At 42.4% G+C, this 25,308-nt stretch overlaps 1 protein-coding gene across 1 annotated transcript in view; it reads right to left on the bottom strand.

The window, feature by feature from the left end:
• abca2 (ATP-binding cassette, sub-family A (ABC1), member 2) overlaps positions 1-25,308 on the bottom strand; it is a 457,180-nt gene that overhangs the window by 256,361 nt on the left and 175,511 nt on the right. Inside the window, exons 5-6 of the mRNA XM_067969563.1 lie at positions 15,197-15,360; positions 3,318-3,439 (exon numbers count right to left, since the gene is read on the bottom strand). Of these exons, the coding sequence (XP_067825664.1) occupies positions 3,318-3,439; positions 15,197-15,360 (286 nt within the window). The remainder of the gene's footprint in view (positions 1-3,317; positions 3,440-15,196; positions 15,361-25,308) is intronic.

The following is a 25,308-nucleotide window of genomic DNA, read 5'->3' as shown; positions in this document are numbered from 1 at the left end:
ACAAAGCTGCATAACTTCTCTTCCCCATAAGTATAGTCAGGCCTACACTTTGCAAAAAGATAACCCTGCTTCTGGCTCTGACTTAATTGTGCTGCTCTTCCGGAGGATGGAATTCTGCTCTGGGCTTCAATCTCTTGATACTTTTGCAAGATCTGCGCAGTTCCACCCTATGTAGCAACAGATTTGTGTCATAGCTGGGTGTTCAGGGAATTGGGCGGGGGGGGCGCGCGCATGTGATCTGCAAGAATGGGGGAGGAGGGGAGTGCTCGGTGAATAGGGGCTCAAGATGGCTTTTGGGGAAATGATTGGTTTACTCAAAACGATGTGCCTAATTTTTTCAATCATTTCTCAGGTTAAAAATTTAACCATTGTGAAGTTTAAAAAAAGGCATTTAAACTTGACCAGAATTCACCATTTTTAACGAAAAAAATAAAAAAACAGCCCCCAAATTCTCACGGTAGGTATTTCTTTGGGATGGGTGTGTACAATTCTAGATCTTCTGTCCCACACCCTACACTGTCAGAGGTGTCGTCTATCGGATGAGACGTTAAACTGCCTGAGACACTGATCTGCCCTCTCAGGTGGACATAAAAGATCCCATGGCACCATTTTGAAGAAGAACAGGGAAGTTCTCCCCAACATCCTGGCCAATATTTATCCCTCAACCAACATCACTAAAATAGATAATCTTGTCATTATCTCGCTGCTGTTTGTTGGAGCTTGCTGTGGGCAAATTGGCTGCCGCATTTCCTAAATTGCAACAGTGACTACACTTCAAAAGTACTGTATTTCATTGCAAAGCATTTTGGGACATCCTGAGGTCATGAATGGTGCTATATAAATGCAAGTCTTTCTTTTTTCACACACACATACATTCTGCCAACTACTTCTCGTGTCTTTACCATTTCTAATACAACTTATCGAACTGTGTTTCTTTCTTTTATTACTTTGAATTATAGCAGCATAACTTGTCAGTGCTCTTTTTATGATCCACTGGTGAACTGCCGTGGCGTTACTCACAGTTAATTGATGAATTTAAGATTTTTGTTATATACTGGGAATATTAATTTAGTAAATATTATGGCTTCTCTGGGAAAAATTAATTAAATACAAGGCTGTCGGCAGCGATGGGGAGAAACAACACTGACAACCAGCTTTTCCCTCTGGTTACCACGGAGCTATTGGGGGAGGTGGCATTGAGTGTCAAGGCAGCAGTACTGCAAGACCAAAGAGGTGTGTGGGCAGGCCGGCGAGTAATCAAGTAAGGGCAGACAGAATGGTCAGGCTAGCCATTTAACAAAACGCTGAGAGAAGAGAGGCACAGCAGCAGCATCTGTTAAGCAGAAGGGACTGGTGAGTGCAGTAAGCCCCAGGAATAGCACCCACGCTACTTAGCAAGAACAGGAGCGAAAGGGAGTGTGAGCACATGGCTATCTGTGGGTCCTAATGTGAGTATAATGGACTCACCTTTACTTACCTTTACCAAGGTGTCCGCTTCTCTGGGAAATGCATTGTGGTGAATGTTAAGTACTACAGTTAGAACTAACATACAGGGCTTGACTGGTGGTCACATAACATTAGGTGGCAAAACATTATGCTCACAGACGCAATACCATTAAAATTTTGCAACCAATCACCATTTTTAATGCATAATAGATACAAGATGCTGAAAGAGCTGAGAGAGAGATTCAGAAACTAGCTTCATAAAGCCCAGTGGCCTGAGCTTACAATTACACAGTGGCAGTTGAAAACAAAATTGAATGGGGAATAATGAGAGAAAGAAGTGACAAAGTCCTGACAACAGGAAATAGGGGCACTAAAGAAGATTTTTAATATAAATGTAAGCTAATGAACAGCTGAATAAGTCAAAAACATTTGTGCAGGCCACAACTGGTTTTAGGCCCACAGATGTGCGAGTGACAAAACCTACAAGAGGCTCATTCTGATCTGTAATTAATCCCAGATCTCACATTGCACACTTGCATGTACAGAACAGGCAGCGCTGTGTTCAGGACTGCACAGAGAATCAAAAAAATGACATCGGAGATGCCAACATCAAGTAAACCAACTTAAATTAAACCTATCTCTATGGTAGCAGCCATAGAAATGGCTTTTCCTGCCAGTGAGTTCAGTCAAAATGTGACTAAAAAACATGGCCACTGCCAGCACAGTTGTCTCCTGTCTGGCCAGTAATATAAATCTAGCCATATGTACACCAAAAAAAAAGTTCCAAAAAATTGTGCAACCACCATTGCACATGGAGTGCTGGGATAAACTCCACAGAGTAGATCTTAACTTTGTGCGATAGTGTAAAATGGGCAATAGCGAGTCGGCAACCCATTTTACATCTCTCCCCATTTTTATTTCCATTGACTTCAAAGGGGCTGCCAACTCGCTATCACCCATTTTACACTATCGCACAAAGTCAACATCTACCGCTACCAGTTTAAATTGCTATCAATTAGTACTCCAAAAACTACCACAATCATGGTATACACTGAAACAGGGGCAGGAAGTACTTGGGTGGACAGTTGACAGGTTTATTTTGGCCGCCTGCAGGAGGAGGGAGTGCAAAACTGAAAATGAGCAGAGCCTTCTATGAAAAAAAATCTATATTATAAATGAGGTTCAGCATATTTTTTTTTCATTCATACGGCTGCACTTGAAGTTTAAGCACAACACCTCTGCCTAGGAGCAGCTAAAAAAATAAATATTGTGCAAAAGTTGCCCCTGCTTCCATCCTCTGGCTGCAAATAGATAATTGGATTGCAGCCTGCAGAGCAGATGGCAAAACACAGCCGTTCTGACATTTTGTTTAAATTACATTTTCTTTCCCGATTACGATCAGCAGCAGGTTTGGCACCATTAATTAACAGGGTTTAAATCAATCTCCTGATTCTCCGATTGTAGATCCTCTCACTCATTGAATGAATAACTTCACCAAGAGATACCATAAATCAAGCAAAGTAAAATCTTATTTACAATAGTATTGCTTGAGATTCAGTGCGTTACCTTAAACAATCCCTAGAAGCAAAAATACCTGCATAACAATTTATAAGTTCTTGTCTCAATAGTAAATACGTGTTCATGCGTATTGGTAAAATGGGCCAGATCAACCACAACAGGAAGATCAGGAGAGAAATAACGTGATTCAGGATTGGACGCTCCTGCTGTTGTCTTCTACAGATGAATATACTACGCGACAGTGTACATGATGCATGCTTGTCCATACACCTGCCTCTTCCCATTGGTACCAAACAAGTACTGGTGTTGAAATTTATCTGGTCAACCACACATTTCATTCTGGTTTCCCTTACCTCCTTCAAATTGACGCTTGATCCCAGTAAGAGTCCGGCTGTTTCATTGGACATGGACAAGTTGTGTGTCAAGAAGTGTTGCAGTTCAGCCCGGTCCTTTACAACTGATCCAAGAGTGAACCCTAACAAAAGATACAGGAGCGAAGGCAAAAATAATTAAAGCCAAAGCTTTAAACTCTGAAAGTTCTATCAAATCCAAAATAAAAGTTACAATCGATAATCTTATTCAGAGAACACTATGGGTCTTTTACAAGGGAACAGTGACTGAAACTCATCTATACTCGAGAGAATCAGCTTCTTTAAAAGCCCTGATGCTCTTAATCTTACTTCAATAGCTTTGCTGAATAAATATTCTGAAACATCAATTATGTTTGATGGCTATTGCTGTAAAATGCGGTGTTATTGACATCTATGTGTCTTCTAATCACATGAGATCAAGCTGCATTAATATGAATTAGAGGCTTTTACTGAAATGCTAATACTAGATTAAAGAAGCTATTGGTGCCCTGGATACATGCTGTAGTATTTTATGCCCATTAGTAATGAAAGAGAAGAAAGAATTGCATTTACATAGCACCTTTTACATCCTCCAAATGTCCCACAGCACTTCAGAGGTAATGAATTACTTTTTGAATTGTAATTTCTGTTATTATCTATGCAAACACAGCAGCCAATTTGTGCACAGCGACATCCCACAAACAGCAGTGAGATAAACGACCAGATAATCTGTTTTCGTGGCATTGGTTGAAGGATCAATGATAGTAACAAAACTGGGAAACCTCCCCTGCTCTTCTTCGAACGGTACCATAGGATCTTTTGTGTCCATCCGAACAGGTAGACGGGACCTCGGTTTAACGTCTCATCTGAAAACCAGCACCTCCAACAGTGCAGCACTCCCTCACTACTGCCCTGAAATGTCAGCTTAGATTAAATACTCAAGTTCTGGAGTAGGGCTTGAACCCACAACCTCCTGACTCAGAGACAAGAGGGCTACCACTCAGCCAAGCTGGCTCTGTATTACAAGTACACTCGTCAAACACTACTCTATAACGCAATACATGGCTTGTATTATTGCATGAGCTCGAGTCCAGGTGAATGCTAAAAAGGCTACATGTTGGACAACCACTGTTAGTAGAATATGCAACATTATGTTTACATTTCTACAATGCTCACAGATTCATTTCAACCAATAACTAAAAAGAAAATCTTGAAGCTGCACATTCAATTTCTTGACCTTAATTATGTCCTTCCTTTCTTCATCACCCTGTTACACCGAATAATCAAAGCTGCACTGTTAGGATAATAAACACTCAATTCCCCTACCTAGTCATCTTTCTCTTTAATCGGTACAGCAACAGGATGCAGGAAGAACATACCTGGCCACTTAACAATCACTCCTTTGTAGTGTAATCGTTCAACGAGTTTCCAGTACTCCCAGAAACAACAAATTCAGGAAACAGGGCAGTGAGTTACATCAACAACTCTACTTAACTCCAGAAAGCACTGAAGCCCCGATGAAAACTATGTTAATCTCAGTTTCACCCAGGTTTACTCAATATTACAAAGAGGGTAATTTCCCGTTGCTAGAGTACAGAGCAGATTTAACACTACTGTGATGGCATGTTCCAGTGGAATAAGTTATAGTGAAAGCCTTTGAAGCAGATACTATAAATGGGTTCAAGATATGTTTTTGCAGAGGAGAGAGAAGGCAAGTTCGCTGGAGTTGATCAATATCCAAAAAAATGGGTAGGCTTGGATAGCTTAATTGTCTTTTCTTGTTCTGAGAAAATCTCATGTTATTATCCCTTGCGTCAGTGATAAAGAGTGCTGTAATATCAACAGTTTTGGGGGGGCCTATTAAGAAACAGTAATATAGTTCTCAGGTTTAGATAACATACACACACCCCCCCTCATTTCAGTGTGTCTCCCCATGCCACGTATCATTCTCACACTGAGCGTAGAAAGATAACTTGCTCCCTAGCCTTCACTAGAAAGGACACAGAAGCATCTCAAGATGACCCCCTCTCCCTCTTTAAGCAACCAGCTGGTCCATGCTCCTCCCAAGCAGCTATTCAAGATCAAGAACACACAATGCGGGGGGTGTCAATCCACATATGGCACCATGTCACATTTCAGCTGTAATTTTCAAGAAAATGCAGCCCTTTTTAGTGAGTTATTAGTCTTCAGAAAACTAAGTACAGTACACGTGTTATCCTGTCACCGAAATCACTGCAATTTATATTCCATTATTATTATTTCTTAAAAAGGATAGGGCTAGCTTCAACCGAGGCCTAATGACACCATCAGATGTAGGAGGAGCCCTACAAACCAAGAGGTGCCAGGTGCAGTCCCCGCTCTGTGATGACTTAACCAACCTCAGCTGGGGCAGCAGTTGAAATACTACCCCGATATCGGCCTCAGTATATCTAGGCTAGGGAGGAGGCTAAAAAAAAAATCAGCCTGGGTTCCAGCTCGATTGCTGTCCAGCGACCCTTGCGAGCATGTGGATGTCGGATGACGGCAGTATTGAGCTGCGCAGAGATGCCCACCAGTTAAGTACTCACTGTCTAGATTACCACGTGAATGAGGGCCACTTAGTAAGTTGCTGGAGGGCATTAGACACCAGTAGAACCATACCCGAGCAAATTTCCTATCAGCAGTACAAAGCAAAGATAGATCAAAGCTTCTTTACCCTGAGAGCGGTTAGAATGTGGAACTCGCTACCACATGGAGTAGTTGAGACTACTATCATAGATGCATTTAAGGGGAAGCTCGATAAACATGCGGGGGAGAAAGGAATAGAAGCATATGCTGATCGGGATAGACGAAGTAGGGTGGGAGGAGACTCGTGTGGAGCATAAACACCAGCACAGGCCAATTGGGCTGAATGGCGTTTCTGCTGTAAATTCTATGTAATTCTATGTAAAGCAAAACACAGTTGTCAGTTCAGGTTGTTTGTGAAAGACTCATGCCGACACAAACACTGCAGACAGTAGTTAACAGCATATCTCAGCTGGTCTGAAGCTCTGTGAACACGTTCTATCAATAAACCTCACACGTCATAACTCAGTGGGATTGCGCAAGGTCAGTTAATGTCTTTACATATTAAACCTGCAATGATTATTCACTGCACTAAGAATCCCTTTGAGGGAAAGGAATTACTTATTAAACCATTATTAAAAAGCAGTGTATAATGACAGCCTTTTTATACTGCAGTGAAGCAGAGAGTCATCCAAACAGTTCTAAAGGTTCTCCTTCTACAGCAGTCTCTTCCAGACATTGGTATTACCACAAGTGGGCATAAATCGGAAAACTAAACGGCCAACAGACACACCGGAGAGCAAGGAGGCAAAATTAAATGTTGGCAAGGCTCAGTGTGTAAACTAATGCCCATAAACTCGCCACATTTACTTTCTAAATGGTAAAAAGTTAAAAACAGTGGATGTCCAAAGGGACTTAGGGGTTCAGGTACATAGATTATTGAAGTGTCATGAACAGGTGCAGAAAATAATCAAGAAGGCGAAGGAATGTTGGCCTTTATATCTAGAGGACTAGAGTACAAGGGGGCAAAAGTTATGCTGCAGCTATACAAAACCCTGGTTAGACCGCACCTGGAGTACTGTGAGCAGTTCTGGGCACCGCACCTTCGGAAGGACATATTGGCTTTGGAGGGAGTGCAGCGTAGGTTTACTAGAATGATACCCGGACTTCAAGGGTTAAGTTACAAGGAGAGATTACATGAATTGGGGTTGCATTCTCTAGAGTTTAGAAGGTTAAGGGGTGATCTGATTGAAGTTTATAAGATATTAAGGGGAACAGATAGGGTGGCTAGAGAGAAACTATTTCCGCTGGTTGGGGATTTTAGGAGTAGGGAACAGAGTCTAAAAATTAGAGCCAGACCTTTCAGGAGTGAGATTAGAAAACATTTCTACACACAAAGGGTTGTAGAAGTTTGGAACTCTCTTCCGCAAACGGCAATTGATACTAGCTCAATTGCTAAATTTAAATCTGAGATAGATAGCTTTTTGACAAAGGTATTAAGGGATATGGACCAAAGGCGGGTATATGGAGTTAGATCACAGATCAGCCATGATCTTATCAAATGGCGGAGCAGGCACGAGGGGCTGAATGGCCTACTCCTATTCCTATGTTTACAACCATCTAACATCGAACTTACCTACCATTTTCTCAAACGAAATAAGATGCTCAGTTCCACAATGGAAACACTGGATAGATTTTCCTGGGCTATGCACAGTGGGTGCTATGCACAGGAAAAACAGGCGCAGATGTTTTTTCCCCGTTGCCTGTGCCCAAACAGTACTACCTTTGAATATCCTGTCTGGCTCTCCTGGTGGCTGCACTTGAAACGGATGCAGTAACTGAAATTACATGCAGATGAATATCAGACGGCTTTGCACACAGATTTCCTGTAATAAACACTGGGTGCAGATCAGGGGCAGACTGCCCCCATTAAAGACCTGGCACAACTGCTTCCAAAGCTGCCAGTTAAGTGATGTCTATCATAAAGGAACAGACTGGCCTCGCCAAGAAAGGTCTTTCTTTTTTGGCTTTTTGAATTTAAAAAAAAATGCTTTTGCTGCTTCAGTCCTTGTTGCAGAATGTGGTTAGTCTTTTTACATTTAATGATGGAGGTGATATTTAGTACTGTGCCATCCTCCTTTAACGACATGGCTTATTTAGAGGCAGACATGGGGAAACAGCCAACCTTGATACCTGCTGAATTAATTCATTTGGTCCTCACCTGAGCCACTAATAACTGTTTACCCACCACAGACCAAAATACCACCCCCTCCCCACTTTCCCTAACCGTACAACTGCTCCATCCCACCTGAAATAAAAAGAGAAATGCTACAGTCAAACCTGCCCCTTTCCTCCTATTCCCGCACCACCATTCTTCCTACTCACACTTGCTTTCCCAGTTTCCCGACCTACTGCTTGGCACCAAGGTGTTGCCGTTTTACCAACTCCCTCTAAGGGACTGTAGGCGCACCACAACTGCTCAAGGTGCTGTTGCCATTCCAGACATGACACAGCAGCAAAAAAAAAACTCATCCACATGAATTGGCAGCTTTAAATAAATATGAAGACCTCTCCAACATGCAAATCACAGCCTCTAGCAAATAGAAACGGATTTGAAACTTTACCTCTAGTCATTAGAAACTGTCAGAATAAAATTCCTGGTCCCAATACCTGTAAAACTCAAAGTCATGGGGCTTCCACTTTTAATGTTATAGCTGCCTTTAGGGCTCCGGAATTCCTCTTCCTGGCTCCAAAAGTGTCCCCATACATGACCTTGCGTGCCACTGATATCTCCAGGAGCGGCCAGAAGAATCCTTTCTCTTGCCCAACTTGTGTCAATTTGGCTCAGTGCTGGTGCTCTCAACCTCAGTCATAAGATTATGGGTTCAAGCCCCATTCCAGGACTTCAGCATGTAACCTAAGCTGCTTCATAGTCCTACTGAGGGAGTGCTGCATTGTCGGAGATGCCGACTTTCGGATGACGTTAAATCAAGGCCCCGTCCACCTGTTCAAGTAGATGTAAAAAATCCCATGGCACTTTTCCAAAGGAGAGCAGGTGTCCTGGCCAACATTCATCCCTTAACCAACACCACCAAAATGCATAAACTGGTGATTCATCTTATGTGGGACTTTACTAGGTACAAATTTTCTGTTGTTTTTGTTTATATAACAGTGTCTACACTTCAGATGTGTTGCATTGTGAAGCACTTTGTGTCGTCCTGACGCAAGCTCTTTCTTCCCTTCAGTTCTGAAGGCTCTGGTTGATGCTTGGGCACAGTTGCACAAACTTTGGCTGCCCTCCAGTATCTAATCCAAGTGAATATTCAAGTGGTAGCATGGAGATTTAAGAATTGACATGCGTTTGTCCTCACTCGACATCCTGCACACAGGCAGTTTCGCAGCAGGAGTCACTGATAAGCAGTCGGGAGCGGGAACCCTGGCTGTTAGAACCCTGCGCGGGGGTGTGGGACCTAAGATCAATTGTATCGATCCTACTGTTTCGTCAACTGAGATCAACCTGGTCTGTCAGGTTCAGTGCTCCACAGGCAGTGTCTTTACCCACTGGGTCATCCGGTGGAGGGGGGGGGCTTTTTTCATTTCAAGCTTCAAGCGCTCAGTATTCTTCTGGCCCCTTTAGGTAAGTCTCAGCAGCTCCAGAGACAACAGCCCACCTCAAGTACCTTAAAGTGCTGCCAGAAGAGGGCAGAATGAGGTGCCTCAGAATTTGAAGGCTCTAATCCTAAAGAATCTGCCCTGCAATGATTCTGCAATCAGTGCTAGGAAAGGATCCTGCAGTTTACCCAGAAAATTACCTGCTCCTGCACACCTCAACTCCAGAACCACCACCCGTCCAACCCTACCCTTTCATTCATTCCCTCCCCCACCCTTCCAAGAATATTTGTAATGTCACGGTTAAGCCAAGATGCAATGTCCTACCTTTGGTGATACTGCCAATTCTTTTCAGTGGGTGGGGGGGGAGGGGGGGAGAAGAGAGATCACAGCAAATTTATAGCCAGATTTTCCTTTTTTTTTATATAAGACTTGTCTTATAATGAGACACCTGCTCCCACCTCCAGGCTCAACGACTCTTTCTCTTCATTGCAATCTTTCTGATCTCTCACCATTTTATTACCACTACTATGATGAGAGCTCCTCTGAAATTTCCTCTCCTAAACTTAAATAGGTCCTCCTAAGCAAACTGCATCCTCACTGTGTTAAAATCAAAACTCATTAAACAATCTCCTACTATAATCCATTCGACACCAGGACCTCAAAACCGTGAAACTCCTTGCCTTCACCGGGTTTCCCTTCTTTCTACAATATGCAAGCTTTTAAAACCTATGTTTGGTGCCGTATTTCATATGAGACATTAAACCAAGACCCCGTCCACCTTCTCAGGTGGACGTAAAGATCCCATGGTACTCTTCGAAGAAGAGCAGGGGAGTTCTCACAATGTCCTACCCTTTATTCATCTCTCAACCAACATCACTAAAATACATTATCCGGTCATTATAATCCCATTGCTGTTTGTGTCCAAATTGGATGCCACATTTCCCTACGTTACAACAGTGACGACACTATACAAAGTACTTAATTGGCTGTGAAGCACTTTGGGACGTCTTGAGGTCCTAAAACACACTATCCACAATTTCTTGATTTCATCCGTCTTCTCTCCAACCCATTTCAACCTTGGTATTGCCTGTATAATAGTTCTTGGTTCTTCACCTAACCTTCTCAAATAATAAATAGACAGTGCAGGGGATGGAGGAGAGCGGAATGGAAAGAACATTGACAAACCCAGTCACTAGTTTACTGCTCATCTACATCTAGATGTGCATGAATATACCACGGACAAAAATTCCAAACCTGCAGGTGGGTCTCAATAAACTGGCACCAAAGCAGCATGCAAGAAAAATCTGTTGAAATATACTGCTCTTAGAGGACACAGCTAGTTTTAAAACTATACTTGCTTCCCAAACACAATATAACTATTGCGTATCATTTGGTGAAGTAACAGTAGCCTTTGCATAGTTCCTAGGTAGCTATCAGTGATTCCCAGCATGAACTGAAGGACAGAATCTGCAATCATCTACATCATATTGGACACAGGGCACTGGCCTCATTTATGCAATGTCACCAATCCTTTGACTGATTTGTTATGTTTTTCAGCATCATAAAATATATCATAATATACTCTCTGACCTTCCCATACTCTAAGGAGGTGCCATTGATCCAAACACAAACTGCAGCCAACTCACTCCGTGGTCAGGAAGGGTTAGTGTACCCCAGAGGAACAGGAATCCCAGTATTAAAAGGACGAGTAGATGAACCATTGATATAAACAACCCCCCAGTTAAGAGTGGCCTCTAATACCTAGTTAAGAAGCTAAACAAAGTGCATCGAATGCAGTACTGTGCACAACTATTTAATGAGCTCAAGTTCTGATTAAGGGTTTGCACTTGAAATGTTAATTCAGCTTTTCTGTTTTTAGATGCTGTGTATTTCCAGCATTTTCTGTTTATCTGTCAGATTTCCAGTGTTCACACTCTAAACAGATTTGAAAATGCTCCTATCTACTTCTGGGGATGAAGAACATTCCAGCAGGTTCTGTGATGGAATGGAAATTCTCAACAACGACATTAATGGGAATTCCAGGGATAATTAGTTACTGTTACAATTGAGGTCAATCCCAGACCTCTACCTGTGCTCACTGCAAATTACAATTTCCATAGGTAAACTCCGTTCCCTATGATCCAAAACTTACAATTTACAGCACTCAATGAACAGGAATAGAATGCTCTAGGGTTAACAATATACCTTTGTACCAATGGGTTATACATTGAAAGTAGCAAGGAATACCCATCTAATCCTGCTATCTTCCTTAAGTGGAAAACATGAAGGTTTCATATTATATGGTTCAGGTTAAAAGCACAAATTCAGTTTATTACAAGCATTAAATATAAACAGAAGTAACCTAAAATAGCAATATAACAAATTGCATTTATATAGCACCTTTGAATGTCGAAAAATATCCCAAGGTGCTTCACTGAGGTGTAATGAGAAAACTAGAAGCCAAGCTAAAGGAGATATTAGCAGGGGTGACCAAAAACTAGGTCCAAGGGGTGGGTTTTAAGGATGGCCTTAAAGGAGGAGAGGAAGGTGGAGAGACAAAATGGTTTAGGATGGAGATACTAGAGCATTGGGTCAAGGCGATTGAAGTCATGGCTTCCAACGATGGGGCAAAGGGAGGGAAGATGCACAAGAGGCCACAGTCGGAGGAACAGAGAGCTCAGAGGAGGCGTTAGTGTAGGGCTGGAAGAAGTATAGATAGGAAGGGGCAAGGTTTTGAAGAGATTTAAACATGAAGATAAGAATTTTAAACTTGAAGCATTCGGATACCAGGAGCCAATGTAGGTCAGTGAGGACAGTGATAAGAGCAAAAGGGGGCCTGGTGCAGGATAGAAACATAGAAAATAGGAGCAGGAGTAGGCCATTCGGCCCTTCGAGCCTGCTCTGCCATTCAATATGATCATGGCTGATCCTCTATCTCAAAACCATATTCCCGTTCTCTCCCCATACCCCTTGTTGCTTTTTGTGTCTAGAAATCTATCTAGCTCCATCTTAAATATATTCAGTGACTTGGCCTCCACAGCCTTCTGTGGTAGAGAATTCCACAGGTTCACCACCCTCTGGGTGAAGAAATTTCTCCTCATCTCAAATGTCCTACCCCGTATCCTGAGACTGTGACCCCTCGTTCTGGACCCCCTCCTCCAAGCCAGAGGAAATACCCTCCCTGCATCCAGTCTGTCTAGACCTGTCAGAATTTTATATGTTTCAATGAGATCCACTCTCATTCTTCTAAACTCGAGTGAATACAGGGGCCGAGTCGACCCAATCTCTCCTCATACGAAAGTCCTGCATCCCAGGGCTCAGTCTGGTGAACCTTCGCTGCACTCCCTCTATGGCAAGTATATCCAAAACTGCACACAATACTCCAGGTGTGGTCTCACCAAGGCCCTGTATAACTGCAGTAAGACATCTTTGCTCCTATACTCAAATCCTCTTGCAATGAAGGCCAACATACCATTTGCCTTCCTAACTGCTTGCTGCACCTGCATGTTTGCTTTCAGTGACTGGTGTACAAGAACACCCAGGTCCCTTTGTAGATCAACATTCCCCAATCTATCACCATTTAAATAATACTCTGCCTTTCTGTTTTTCCTTCCAAAGTGGATAACTTCACATTTATCCACATTATACTGCATCTGCCATGTATTTGCCCACTCACTCAACTTGTCTAAATCGCCTTGAAGCCTCTATGCATCCTCCTCACAACTCACAATCCCACCTAGTTTTGTGTCGTCAGCAAACTTGGAAATATTACATTTGGATCCCTCATCCAAATCATTGATATATATTGTGAATAGCTGGGACCCAAGCACTGATCCCTGCGGTACCCCACTAATTACCGCCCGCCATCCCGAAAAAGACCCATTTATTCCTACTCTCTGTTTCCTGTCTATGAACCAATTTTCAATCTTGGCTAACTGATCGTAGCCAGAGCATCTGCAGTAATGGCTTCTTTCCCCATCCTGTACAGTTACCTCTGAAGCCCCCCCCCCCACCCAAGGTTCTGCCCTTGGCCCCCTCCTCTTGCTCATCAACAAGCTCATCAACTTGGCCCCATGCCTGTGGATGATGATGCCATAAGATATGGGCAGCAGAATTTTGGGAGCTGCAGCTTACGGAAGATGGAGGATGGGCAGGAGAGCATTAGAATAGTCAACGCAAAGGCATCAATGAGGGTTTCAGCCAGCAGATGGACCGAGGTGGGGGGCAACAGTGGGTCACGTTTGTGGAAGTAGACAGTCTTTGTGATGGAGAGGATACGGGGTCAGAAGTGCAGTTCAAGGTCAAAATGACACCGAGGCTCATCTAAACCGGATGTTAGACAAGTAGTCTGACAACACAGAGGCAGTGTAGGTATCGAGAGAAGTGGTGGAGAGCTGGGTGCATCAGTGTACATGTGGAACTTGGCCCCATGCCTGTGGATGATGATGCCAAAAGGTAGCTTGTTGATGAGCAAGAGGAGGGGGCCAAGGGCAGAACCTTGCCGGGAGGGGGCTTCGGAGGTAACTGTACAGGATGGGGAAAGAAGCCATTACTGCAGGTGCTCTGGCTACGATCAGATAGCTAAGAGCGGAACCAAGCGAGGGCAGTCCCACTAAGCTGGACAGCGGAAGGGAGGCATTGGGGGAAAATAGTGTGGTCGACCATGTCAACGATTCACTGAGGTTGAGGAAGATGAGAAAACATAACCCACACGGACTGCAGTGGTTCAAGAAGGCGGCTCACCACCACCTTCTCAAGGGCAATTAGGGATGGGCAACAAATGCCGGCCTCGCCAGCGCCGCCCACATCCCATGAACAAATAAAAAAAACTATGATCACAGTCACAAAGAATGCCATTTATGACTTTGATTAGGGTTGTTTCAGTTGTGTGTCAGGGCCAAAACCTGACTGGAAAGATTCAGACATGGGGTTGTGGGAAAGATGGACATGAACTTGGGAAGCGATAACATGTTCAAGGACTTGAGAGGAACGGAAGATTGGAAATGGGGCGGTTGTTTGAAAAATGTTGTTTTTCAACTGAGATGTAAGGTTAAAATTATTTCCTGCTAAATCTAATACAATCTTTGAGATTGCTTGTACTTTCACTCTCTGTTATCCCTGATCAAACTTTTTAAAAAGAAAGAGAGTCTTAAAAATCAAGCATTTTAGATAATTTAATCTAAATGGGGATCTAAATATAGAAATAAACGAACACTGCAACAAGTACTGTTAAAATGAACTCCAACATCGAAGATTACGCTCATTATCAGCTTTCATAATAAAGCTCTTCTGCCTCAGTTTCTAGAAAAACCCAAGGGAAATCTTGTAGATCTGACAATGCATGACCTACTTTGGTGAGTTTGGTTTAGGTTTGTTTATCCCTCAGTTGACTCGTTTTGATTCTTAAAGCAACAAAACAATACATACTCATTCACATGTGCAAGGGAAGAGTTATAGGAGTTGTGACACCATGGATTTTAGGCTAAAAATGATGACTTACAGATATCTAAGCAGTGCTAGTTTGTTTAAAGTGCAGGTGACATAATATTTTGCCAACCAATTTCTTCTATTTTTTCCTCCATGGTTCCAAAATCAATGTGGCCTCACAATTTAATTGTGACCTCTGACTTTGGTCAGCATGTACCGTTGCTTGTTTGTAGCCTCCACCCTGCTACAATTCTCACTTTGTACTTCTAAGGGATGGACCCTAAATAAGTGCTCCTTACCGTGACTGCTATTGAAGTGGTTCTCCACTGAGCTTGGATCATTGTCCATTGATTCCAAGTGACGCCGTAGTGATTCCAGCTCTTCTTCGAGGCCTGGCCGATCAGGGTCGAACAGATTGCTCTCTTCCACAACCTCATTGATTCGCTCAAGGAGCTGCGTGACCCTTCGAAGAAACAGCAATGCAGTCAAGGTGAAAATTCACAAATTAATAGCCATTACACGGGACACGAACTCCAATGTGCATTGACTCACTGCGGTAATCCTAACACTGTAACGTCAACTTTACTGCTTTTAAGTGCAGTACCTTAGAAGTTCCTTATACGACTATTGCTCCTTCACCCACAGCAAAACAAATTCCATCTCATTGTTTGAAAATGTAGCACCTGATGGCATTGTACATTCAAACTAAACTTAAAATAGTTAACCGAGGAAACAATGAAATGGAATCAGATAAAGATGGGGTGCCAACCAAGTATCTTTCAGTCAGTAGGAATGAGGTTCTCCACTACGGTTGGAGCCAGGCTTACAATCATTTTAAAAACCTGCAAAGGGATCAGAGAAACAAGGCATGGTTTAAACAGCAGGAGGGGCAGAGACTGAATGGGAAGAACAAATTCTGCTGCACCCGTATCAGGAGATAGTGACAGACTAAATGACTCAACCTGGGGATTTGTACTCCAGGTCAACAATCCTATTCTCAATTCCACAATCATCTTTCATGGATCATCTTTTAAACCCTTGGATCACTGAGTTTACAGGCATGCTAAAGTGGAGCCAAACCTACTGTCATTCCCAAAAAAAAGTTAAAAGAGGGAGTTTCCAAAAAAATAATGGGAATCAATACGGCTTATAATGGAGATATTTTATGTAGAACCAAGAGAGGACAATCAGGACGTGATAATCGCCTAAGGAAGCGAACAAGCTAAACATAATTCAAGCTCAAGGAATTCCTCCTTAAGTAAAATTAAAGAGGGTGTCATTTTAAATATATAAAATTTACAATTTAAAAAAAAATCATAGGTGGCATCACAACTGCATGCTACTGCAGACAATTGGAACAAGGGCATGTGTCTCATTTAGGTGTCAGCTATGGCTCATTGGTAGCACTCTCACCACTGAGACAGCAGGTTGTGGGTTCAAGTCCAGGAACTTAAGCACAAAATCTAGGCTAACATTTCACTGCAGTATTGAGGGAGTGCTGTACAGCTGGAGGTGCCATATTTCGGATGAGACTTTAAACCGAGGCCCAGTCTGCCCTCTCGGGTGGACGTAAACGATCCCATGGCACTATTCGATGAAGAGTTCTTTCGGTGTCCTGGCCAATATTTATCCCTCAACCAATATCAAGAAAACACATTATCTGGTCATTATCACATTGCTGTTTGTGGGACCTTGCTGTGTGCAAATTGGCAGCTGCGTTTCATACATCAAAACAGTGACTACAATTCAAAAGTACTTCATTGGCTGTAAGGCGCTATACAAATGCAAGTTCTTTCTTTCTTTCAAATTGACTCTTGTGACTGCTGAAGTAAGAATGGTCAACAAATTTCCCAGGGTCTAACTCATATTCCAGCAACCCTAGATGGTTGGTTGATTCTGCCTTTACACTGAGAGCCAAACACACTCTCTCACAGGCAGAAGGTGATGGAACACTTTGGATTGAGTTCTCTTCAGATCTTCTTTGCTGTTCCTAGCATAAATGTGGAGGCCTAACTTGGGCAATAGTCACTCTTGTAGTGCTATGTCACTCAGAACCTTGTCAAGGTGGTCTGTCTGGCCACATCTCTCTGATGTTACTAGAATGTGGACACTAGCTAGCAGCAGGCCACCTTCACCAAGGCCAGTGGTTTACATAGGTATGGAGCTTAAGGGCAAGAGATGGATCCTACTAAACTGGACTACAGTATTCCAGATCCTACAAAACAGGCTACAATCATTACTGAATGGACTCTTCTAATTTATTCAAACTTGCGTTCTTGGGGACATAGGAACAGGAGTAGACCATTTAGCCCCTCGAGCCTGTTCCGCCATTCAATGAGATCTTGGCTGATCTGAAACCTAACTCCATATGCCCGCCTTAGCCTCATATCCCTTAACACCTTTGGTTAACAAAAATCTATTAATCTCAGATTTATAATTAACAATCAACTGTCGTTTGCTGAAGAGAGTTCCAAACTTCTACCAGCCTTTGCATGTAGAAGTGTTTCCTAACTTCACTCCTGAAAGTCCTGACTCTAATGTTTAGACTATATCCCCTCCTCAATATTTTGAAAACTTCCATCAAATCACCCCTTGATCTTCTAAATTCCAGAAAATACAACCCTAGTTTGTGTAATCTCTCCTCATAATTTAACCCTTGGTACATAACAAGAACGGAGATGCTAATCTCAATATTTTTCAATACATGATTGGTGCAAGCTGACTTCCTTAGATGATCAGAACTCTTGAAGACAATTCAAATATTAAAAAGTGACCAATTGAATAAAAAGGACAACCAAAATTGGGCAATAGGTTTTATAGCTTTAAAACAGCCAATCAAAACTTTTGGCTTTACAGCATCACAGTGATACCTTTGAGCTGCAGGTCTTATTTAAGAAATTGGTTAAGTGGCTGTTGTCTTAATTACATTTTTTTATTTATTCATGGGATGTGGGCATCGCTGGCAAGGACAGCATTTATTGCCCATCCCTAATTGCCGCCTTCTTAAACCGCTGCAGTCCGTGTGGTGCTTTCTGTAGCGGGATTGTACAACTGAGAGGCTTGCTCGGCCATTTCAGAGAGCAGTTAAGAATTTGGAGTCTCATACAAGCTAGGCCATGTAAGGATGGTTTCCTTCCCTAAAGGACATTAGTGAACCAGAAGGGTTTTTACGACAATCTAATGGTTTCATGGTCACCATTACTGATACTAGCTTTTTATTCCAGATTTTATTTAATTAACTGAATTTAAATGCCCCAGCTGCTATGGCGTGATTTGAACTCATGTCTCCAGATTATTAGTCCAGTAACATAACCACTAAACTACCGTACCCCATGAAGGAGGAAAACAATGTTCTAGAATCTAGAGGGGATTGTAGACATAACATCATCTTTATCATTTACTAATGCATTTCTTCTTAAAATTTAGCATGAGGCATAACAGCAGCAAACATTGGAACCTTAATCCCAGTGTGCCCTCAGCAACAAAAAAAATCCAGCCTCTGTGCACGTAAGCCATAATGTGTAGTTTTTTGGGAGGGTTTTATTGCTTTGCACGATCTGGAATTCCTGAATTTGTAGCTTTATTTTGAAGAGATGCGATGTTTTCACTAAAATCCGATGTACAATGATTGAGTCACAGTAACCAGCAGCCTTACAAATAGGCCTTTCAGTCTCAATCTAATCCTACAAAATGTGAAAGTGACAGTGAGATAATGGGTACCCCAGGGTGAGTTACAAGACTGTAATCTCTTCAAATGGAATTCAAATTAGATCAAAAATCATGACAGAGAAGCTGGACCAGTTTACAATTAGCGGAAACCCGAGATTAGATTGCAGCCTTGCACTCGTTGCCCAGAGTTTATTTTCAACATGAACAATTTGAATTTTCTATAATATCTTTGAACGGCTTCTCACCACCAATAAACGTTCAGCTCCATTTCCTTGATGGGGAATATAACTCACAAAGCACTGTAATGTTTTCTAACATTAATTACCAAGTTTTACCGAGATTTATTAACCAGTGGCTTATCAGCATTCAGCTTGCTATCTGCAATGTGATGTAGTGTACTGGTGCCTTAACAGAATGTGGCAGACAGTTATACGACAATGATATCATACCTACAGATTTCCCATAAAACAAACTATGGGGCCTTTAATGGAACAAAATGTCCCCAAGTGTTTGACAAAGGCAGAAATATTGGGAGATTGAAAGAAAGGAAGGAAGGGCGGGGGGTTTAGGGGTGGTGACCTGAAGCAAGATTGAAGGGTTAGGTTGTGAAGAAGCTTTTGAAAGAGGAAAGAGAGGCGACATGAGGGAGGGGCCTAGTTAAAATGGCCCAGAGCGAGGGACCAAACCAGCTGAAGACTGCAGCCAAAACTGGAGCAAAGAGAGGGAGGGTTATAAAGGAAGCCAGAATCAGAAGAGCAGAGAGGTGTACGGGAATATAGGGCTGAATAAGGCTGCAGAGGTAGGGAGGGGTCAGGCCTTGAAGGGCTTTGTGGATGAGGACAAGGATTTTGTAACTGGTATGTAGGTGAATAGGGAGCCAGTGAAGACAAGCGTAATAGATGAGAAAGAAATTGAACATGGCAATACAGGAGATGTGTTGATTGTGTAGGAACATTTAGGAGTGAAACTTCTTTAGGGTAGTGCCACGGAGCTAAACCACAGAGGAGAGATGGTGGAGAAGGATGGAGTGGTCAAATGTGTCGAACGCCACAGGGAGGTGAAGGAGGACAAGAAGGGATCGCACACCATACAGCAAGTTCTCGATCTATATAATTCCAATAGGAAGGTGGTGCTAAGCAGAAGCACCTCTCTGGAAAAAAAAAGAAAACTTGCATTTATACAGCGCGTTTCACAACATCAGGACATCCCAAAGTGCTTTATAGCCAATGAAGCACTTTTGAAGCGTAGTCACTGTTGTAATGTAGGAAACGCGGCAACCAATTTGTGCACAGCAAGTCCCACAAACAGCAATGTGATAATGACCAGATAATCTATTTTAGGTTCTGGTTGAGGGTTAAATATTGGCCAGGACAACCGGGAGAACTCCTCTGCTCATCTTCCAAATAATGCCTTGGGATCTTTCACGTCTACCTGAGGGGGCAGAAGGGGCCTCGGTTTAACATCTCATCCAAAAAGCGGCACCTCTGACCATGCAGTGCTCCCTCGGTACTGTAGTGGAGTGTCAGCCTGGATTTTCGTAGCCTTAAACATGGTCCAATCATCCTCAATTTAAAAAAAAGCACGTTGCACAGTTTTTTTCTTTCAGAACTATCCAGTTTTATATTAACTGGAGTTATTTTCAGTGTATTTCCTCACTGCATGATAGGAACAGTCCAAAGTTTTGCAACTTTACAACATTAAGACTTGATGCACAAATGCCAGTTGCCAGGAAGAGAAGGCTTCACAGAAAAATGATGTGTGTTACTTTGAGTAACACTTCTCGGTATAATGGGCATTCGTTGCTTTCAATGGCTTTTTTTTCCCCCATGTGAAGGTCACAGAAAAACAAAAAGCTACAGACTGTCTGTCTACAGTCCCAAAGTGAGATTGAAAGCAATATTCTAAAGTAAATTCCCATTCATCTCCTCAGCTGCCTGCTATCTCACTCTAGATATTGGCAAGCTTAAACCTCCTGAATTCCTATTGATTGGTAGCTTAGCCATTTTTGAACACTAACCCCTAAATTCAGTATCTACTACCTAGAAAACGAAGGCTGCTTTTAATAGTGCGGCAGTACAGCAAGAAAGTGCACTTCATAGGCAATAGCGTAATGGCTCAATATATTGATGATTCCAGTGACAAATGACTTCTTCTCCAACTCGCAGCACAATGAAATTGAAAGGCATTTGCATGAAGTGAGAAACATTAAAAATAAATTAATAGAAAAGAGGGTCATTTTAAAATATAGTCCATCTGGTAGCAAACATCTGCTGTCTGTTACATACAAATTGCCACGGCTTTGTTTAGAGCGGGTCTTATCACTGGTACGCACTTAACAGGAGGTTTTAAAAGATGGCAACTTTTAACATTCTCTTTCTGTCCATTTGTGCTAACTGCTCAAATGTCCTTCTTCAATGTTTGAATATCTTTGTTTTGCCCTGGAAGTGCTGGTGACACCTATAATACAAATGAAGCATCTCAACCCCTATGATGTATCTGTCACAGTAAACAAGGTTCACTCACAGAAAATGAGCCAACTGGTTCTGATACAATAGCCCCAGAAAATGGAGATCTGGTCAAAGACTATGTCTAAGACAGGAGCCAAGCCATTCAATTCAAATAAATGCAAATTGTGAGGGTTTTTTTTGTACATATGTTTGATTGTCAGCTTTTTCTGAGGGACAGCGCCTTTTCTGAGGCACAGCGACAGTGGTAGCGTTCCCGCCTCCGAGTCAGAAAGTGCAGGGCTCAAACCCCGCTCCGTTCAAATCCCAGCAAGTGGAGACAGGAGCTCCAGCTCTGAGTTCTGGGTCAACATCCAACGGGATACTCCCGTCCAGTGGGTGTGGGTGTCCCCTGCTCACTGTGTGCGTTGTGGGAGCCCATACAACTCTCCTGCCGCGTAGTAGTAATCCCTCGATTGGCTGCTATAAAGATGGTTACAGCCATGGAAGGAGCGTTCACGTCACGGCCTATCAATATTGTTAATCAGCCTACGAATCCTTCCACTACTTCACACTGTTCTCCAAGGGAAGAGTGTGAAGATATGAAAACATTAGCTTTTTTTGAGCTTAAGAGACATGTTTAAATTTTGTTTGTCCTGGTCATTTTTTAAAAAGTATATCTCAGCCGTTCTTGTCAAAATTGGGTAGCCTGTCTGAAGTATCTTGGGCCAGAGTGTCTTCATGAGTGGTCAGCAAATAACTGCCACGTGAAGGTTAATGTTTGTGTATGGTCCACTTCACATTGCAGGTTATTACAACAGACACAACAGTTTATTAATTTTCTTCCAATCTGAGGAGGGATGGTTAAGCCAGTAACTTCCTATAGTGTATCATGATAACTATCAGAAAAGACTGAACAGGCTGGGGCTCTTTTCTCTAGAAAAGAGAAGGCTGAGGGTTGACCTAATAGAAGTCTTTAAAATTATGAAGGGGTTTGATAGGGTAGATGTAGAGAAGATGTTTCCACTTGTGGGGAGTCCAAAACTAGGGATCATAAATCATCTCCACATCATAAATATGAGATAGTCACTAGTAAATCCAATAAGGAATTCAGGAGAAACTTCTTTATCCAGAGATTGGTTAGAATGTAGAACTTGCTACCACTTGGAGTAGCTGAGGCAAACAGCATAGATGCACTTAAGGGGAAACTAGATAAGTACATGAGGGAGAAAGGAACAGAAGGATATACTAATAGGGTTAGAAGAAGTAGGGTGGGAGGAGGCTCGTGAGGAGCATAAACACTGGCATATACCCGTTGGGTCAAATGGCCTGTTTCTGTGGTGTAAATTCTATGTAATGTAATTCTATGAATAGTGAACAGAAGCAATGATTACAATGTTCAATAAATGTGTTTCACAGTTTATAGCCAAAGTCACGGACTGAAGAAGAGTTTACTCGACTGTGTTCTAAAGTCAAGGACGATGACGAGAGCGCAGTAAGCCAAATGATATGGGGTTTTCAGTTCCATCCCTGGACTTACCTAGATATTGGGTAGATAAAGGCACACTCTGGGTCTTAGGGAGTGAGGGCTCAGCTATGGGAATAGACTGAGATGCTGAAACTGAGAAAACGGTTAAGGGCAGAAACGCAAAAGATGATGACTTTTAACTTTCTTTTCCTGTCCGTTTGAACTGATTGCTTGAATGCCTTTGTTCAAAGTTTGAATACTTCATGAAGTGCTGCTGACGGTGTCATGGGTGTTATTAAAACCAGTGTTGCGAGCTGAATCAACATTTACACAGTTGAAATGACAATCTTATTGAAGACCCTTGGGTTTAATTTTTGTGCCTTAACCATTTTCAACTCCTCTCCAGCACAGCTGCCTCTGAGGATAAACAGCTGGCAGCAGGATGATAAGAGCTGGAGCTAAGGAAGATGATAGACTTAAAAAGATAGACGGAGGAGTTGCTTTATTGATAGGGAATGATACAGCAGTAGAAGGGGATACATCTGAAGCAACATGGATATAACACCGATCCAAGGCGGGTAGATGAAGTTAAGATGCAGATTAGCCATGATTTAATTGAATGGCAGAACAAGCTCATGGGGTTGAATGGCCTACTCCTGTTCCTATGTTCCAATATTCCTAGTACTAAGTAATTATGAGGGTGACAAGTTGTAACTGCTATAGACCACCAGGACAGTACGCAGACGGGGAGCTGTTTAGGCGGAGAGGAAGGATTACATATATTAATTATCAAGGATTGCAACATCCCATGGGTTGAATGGACAGATCGGGGCAACTAAAGTGAGGTTTGCGAATACGAACAAATTCACTAATGGATGATTCCCTCACACAACATAACCAGAGGACACAGATTTAAGGTGATGGGCAAAAGAGCCCAAGGCGACATGAGGAAATATTTTTTTACGCATAGAACTGTAATGATCTGGAATGCACTGCCTGAAAGGGTGGTGGAAGCAGGGCTATGGGGAAAGAGCAGGGGAATGGGACGAATTGGATAGCTCGTTCAAAGAACCGCCACAGACACGATGGACCGAATGGCTTCCTTCTACGCTGTACCTACTATGATAAAGCAGAGCACCAGAGCCGAGGCTGTGTTGGACTTGGTGTTTCATAATCCAGCAGAGATAGTTAGTTAGTGAGGATCTGTGATCTAATGATCATTTTATTGTTGAATTTCATACTGTCAAAGCTCAGGCTAAAATCAACAATGTGATGATAAAGGGTTTTGGAAAAGCAGATTTTGGAGCAATGAAAAGATTTCTAGGAAATATTAATTGGGAAGCCACACTTAAAAAATTGAATCAGAAGAAAAATTAAATTTATTTACCATATTTATACAGGATGAGGGAAAAAAGTATATAACATTTGAATTTTTTTTTAGCAAAACCCACACCTTAGTAGCTTTGTAAGGAACATGAAAAACAAACAAAAATACTTCACAAGATATAAGGAGAAAAAAAATAGGGAAAATTGGGATTCCTATAAATGGTAAAAGAAAATAGCTAGGAAAAGTGAGAGAAGTACAGAGACAAAATGCACCTTTCCAGCCTTATCCTCCAGAAAACTGGGGATCGGGGGTCGGAAAGTCTAGACCAACATTCCTAAACATGAAGTGGCTGCTCATTAAGCGAGATGAGCTCCCGTGCCTATGGTTGTTTCCTTTTGTTAATTTCTCTTGGTTCAACACACATAATTTCTCCATATTACCTCACTTATTCCTTTCATTACATGGGAAAAGACCTACTGGGATCATGTTCCAGCCCTCCCTTTATTGTCTCTTTTGGGAGAGAACAGAATTAGCATCCTTACCTGCTACCCACAGTTCACTGATTCGAAACACATTACCATTCTATAGTACCTTTCCAAACCTTTTTCCACAACTTCTATCCTTTTATAAACATTGTGATCAAAACTTCAAGTGGTCTCTTCAACGCTTTGTACAGCGTCACTATCACTTAGATCCATAGAATGCAAGTCCATTTCGACACCCTAATATACTATTGCTGCCTTTAGCAGCACTAGTGTTAGCTAAGTGTTTGGCTGTAAAGTGCTTTGGGATGTCTTGAGGTCATGAATGGCTCCATATAAATGCAAGTCTTTTCTTTTAGGAGGCAGCAGCTAAAGTTGACTCAACTGCTAATAGGATTTTTGTGGAAGCACAGGAAGAGCATCCATGTTCCTCCTGCCCCCAAATATCCACCACAAACATTTTTGGCCTTGTGTGGAGTGGCCTCCAGCGATTCATTTAAGGGACCACTGGTTTGGCTGCGTTCCTTTCAGCGCTATAGGGCGCAGGCACTGCACATTCGGACATTAAAATTGCATCGGGGTCCTATGCACGAAGCAGGACCCTAATTTTAATATATTAACGAGGCACCTGCCTGTTTCCGGTAGGAACTCTACTTCAAGGCCCCCACTAAAATTGCAATGGGTGTGAAGATGGTGGGAAGTCGGCTGGAAGTTTCTTCTGTGCGAGTTTTGTCTTACTATCACCCCATTCCTTCCAAAAAACGAGGCAGCAAGACAAATATCGTCCTCGCAGAGTCCAGATTTAAAAACTGGTTTTAACTCAATCTAATTTTCACTAAACCACTGACTCAGAGGTCACGATTATGGTTCAGTCCAGATGCATTAAAATGTAGCCTGGCAGCTCCGCAAATTAGGAGGTCAGTTGCCAATCCCTAATTCTCATCCCTGGGCAGCCCGTCACTTCTAAAATCATTGTGCCATTGGAACACGAGATGAATGTGGTGGCAGAGGGTGCCTTCTT

This window comes from Heptranchias perlo, chromosome 31 (assembly GCF_035084215.1).
Source record: "Heptranchias perlo isolate sHepPer1 chromosome 31, sHepPer1.hap1, whole genome shotgun sequence".
Taxonomy (NCBI): Eukaryota; Metazoa; Chordata; class Chondrichthyes; order Hexanchiformes; family Hexanchidae; genus Heptranchias; species Heptranchias perlo.
This window is presented reverse-complemented; position numbering and strand designations above follow the sequence as displayed.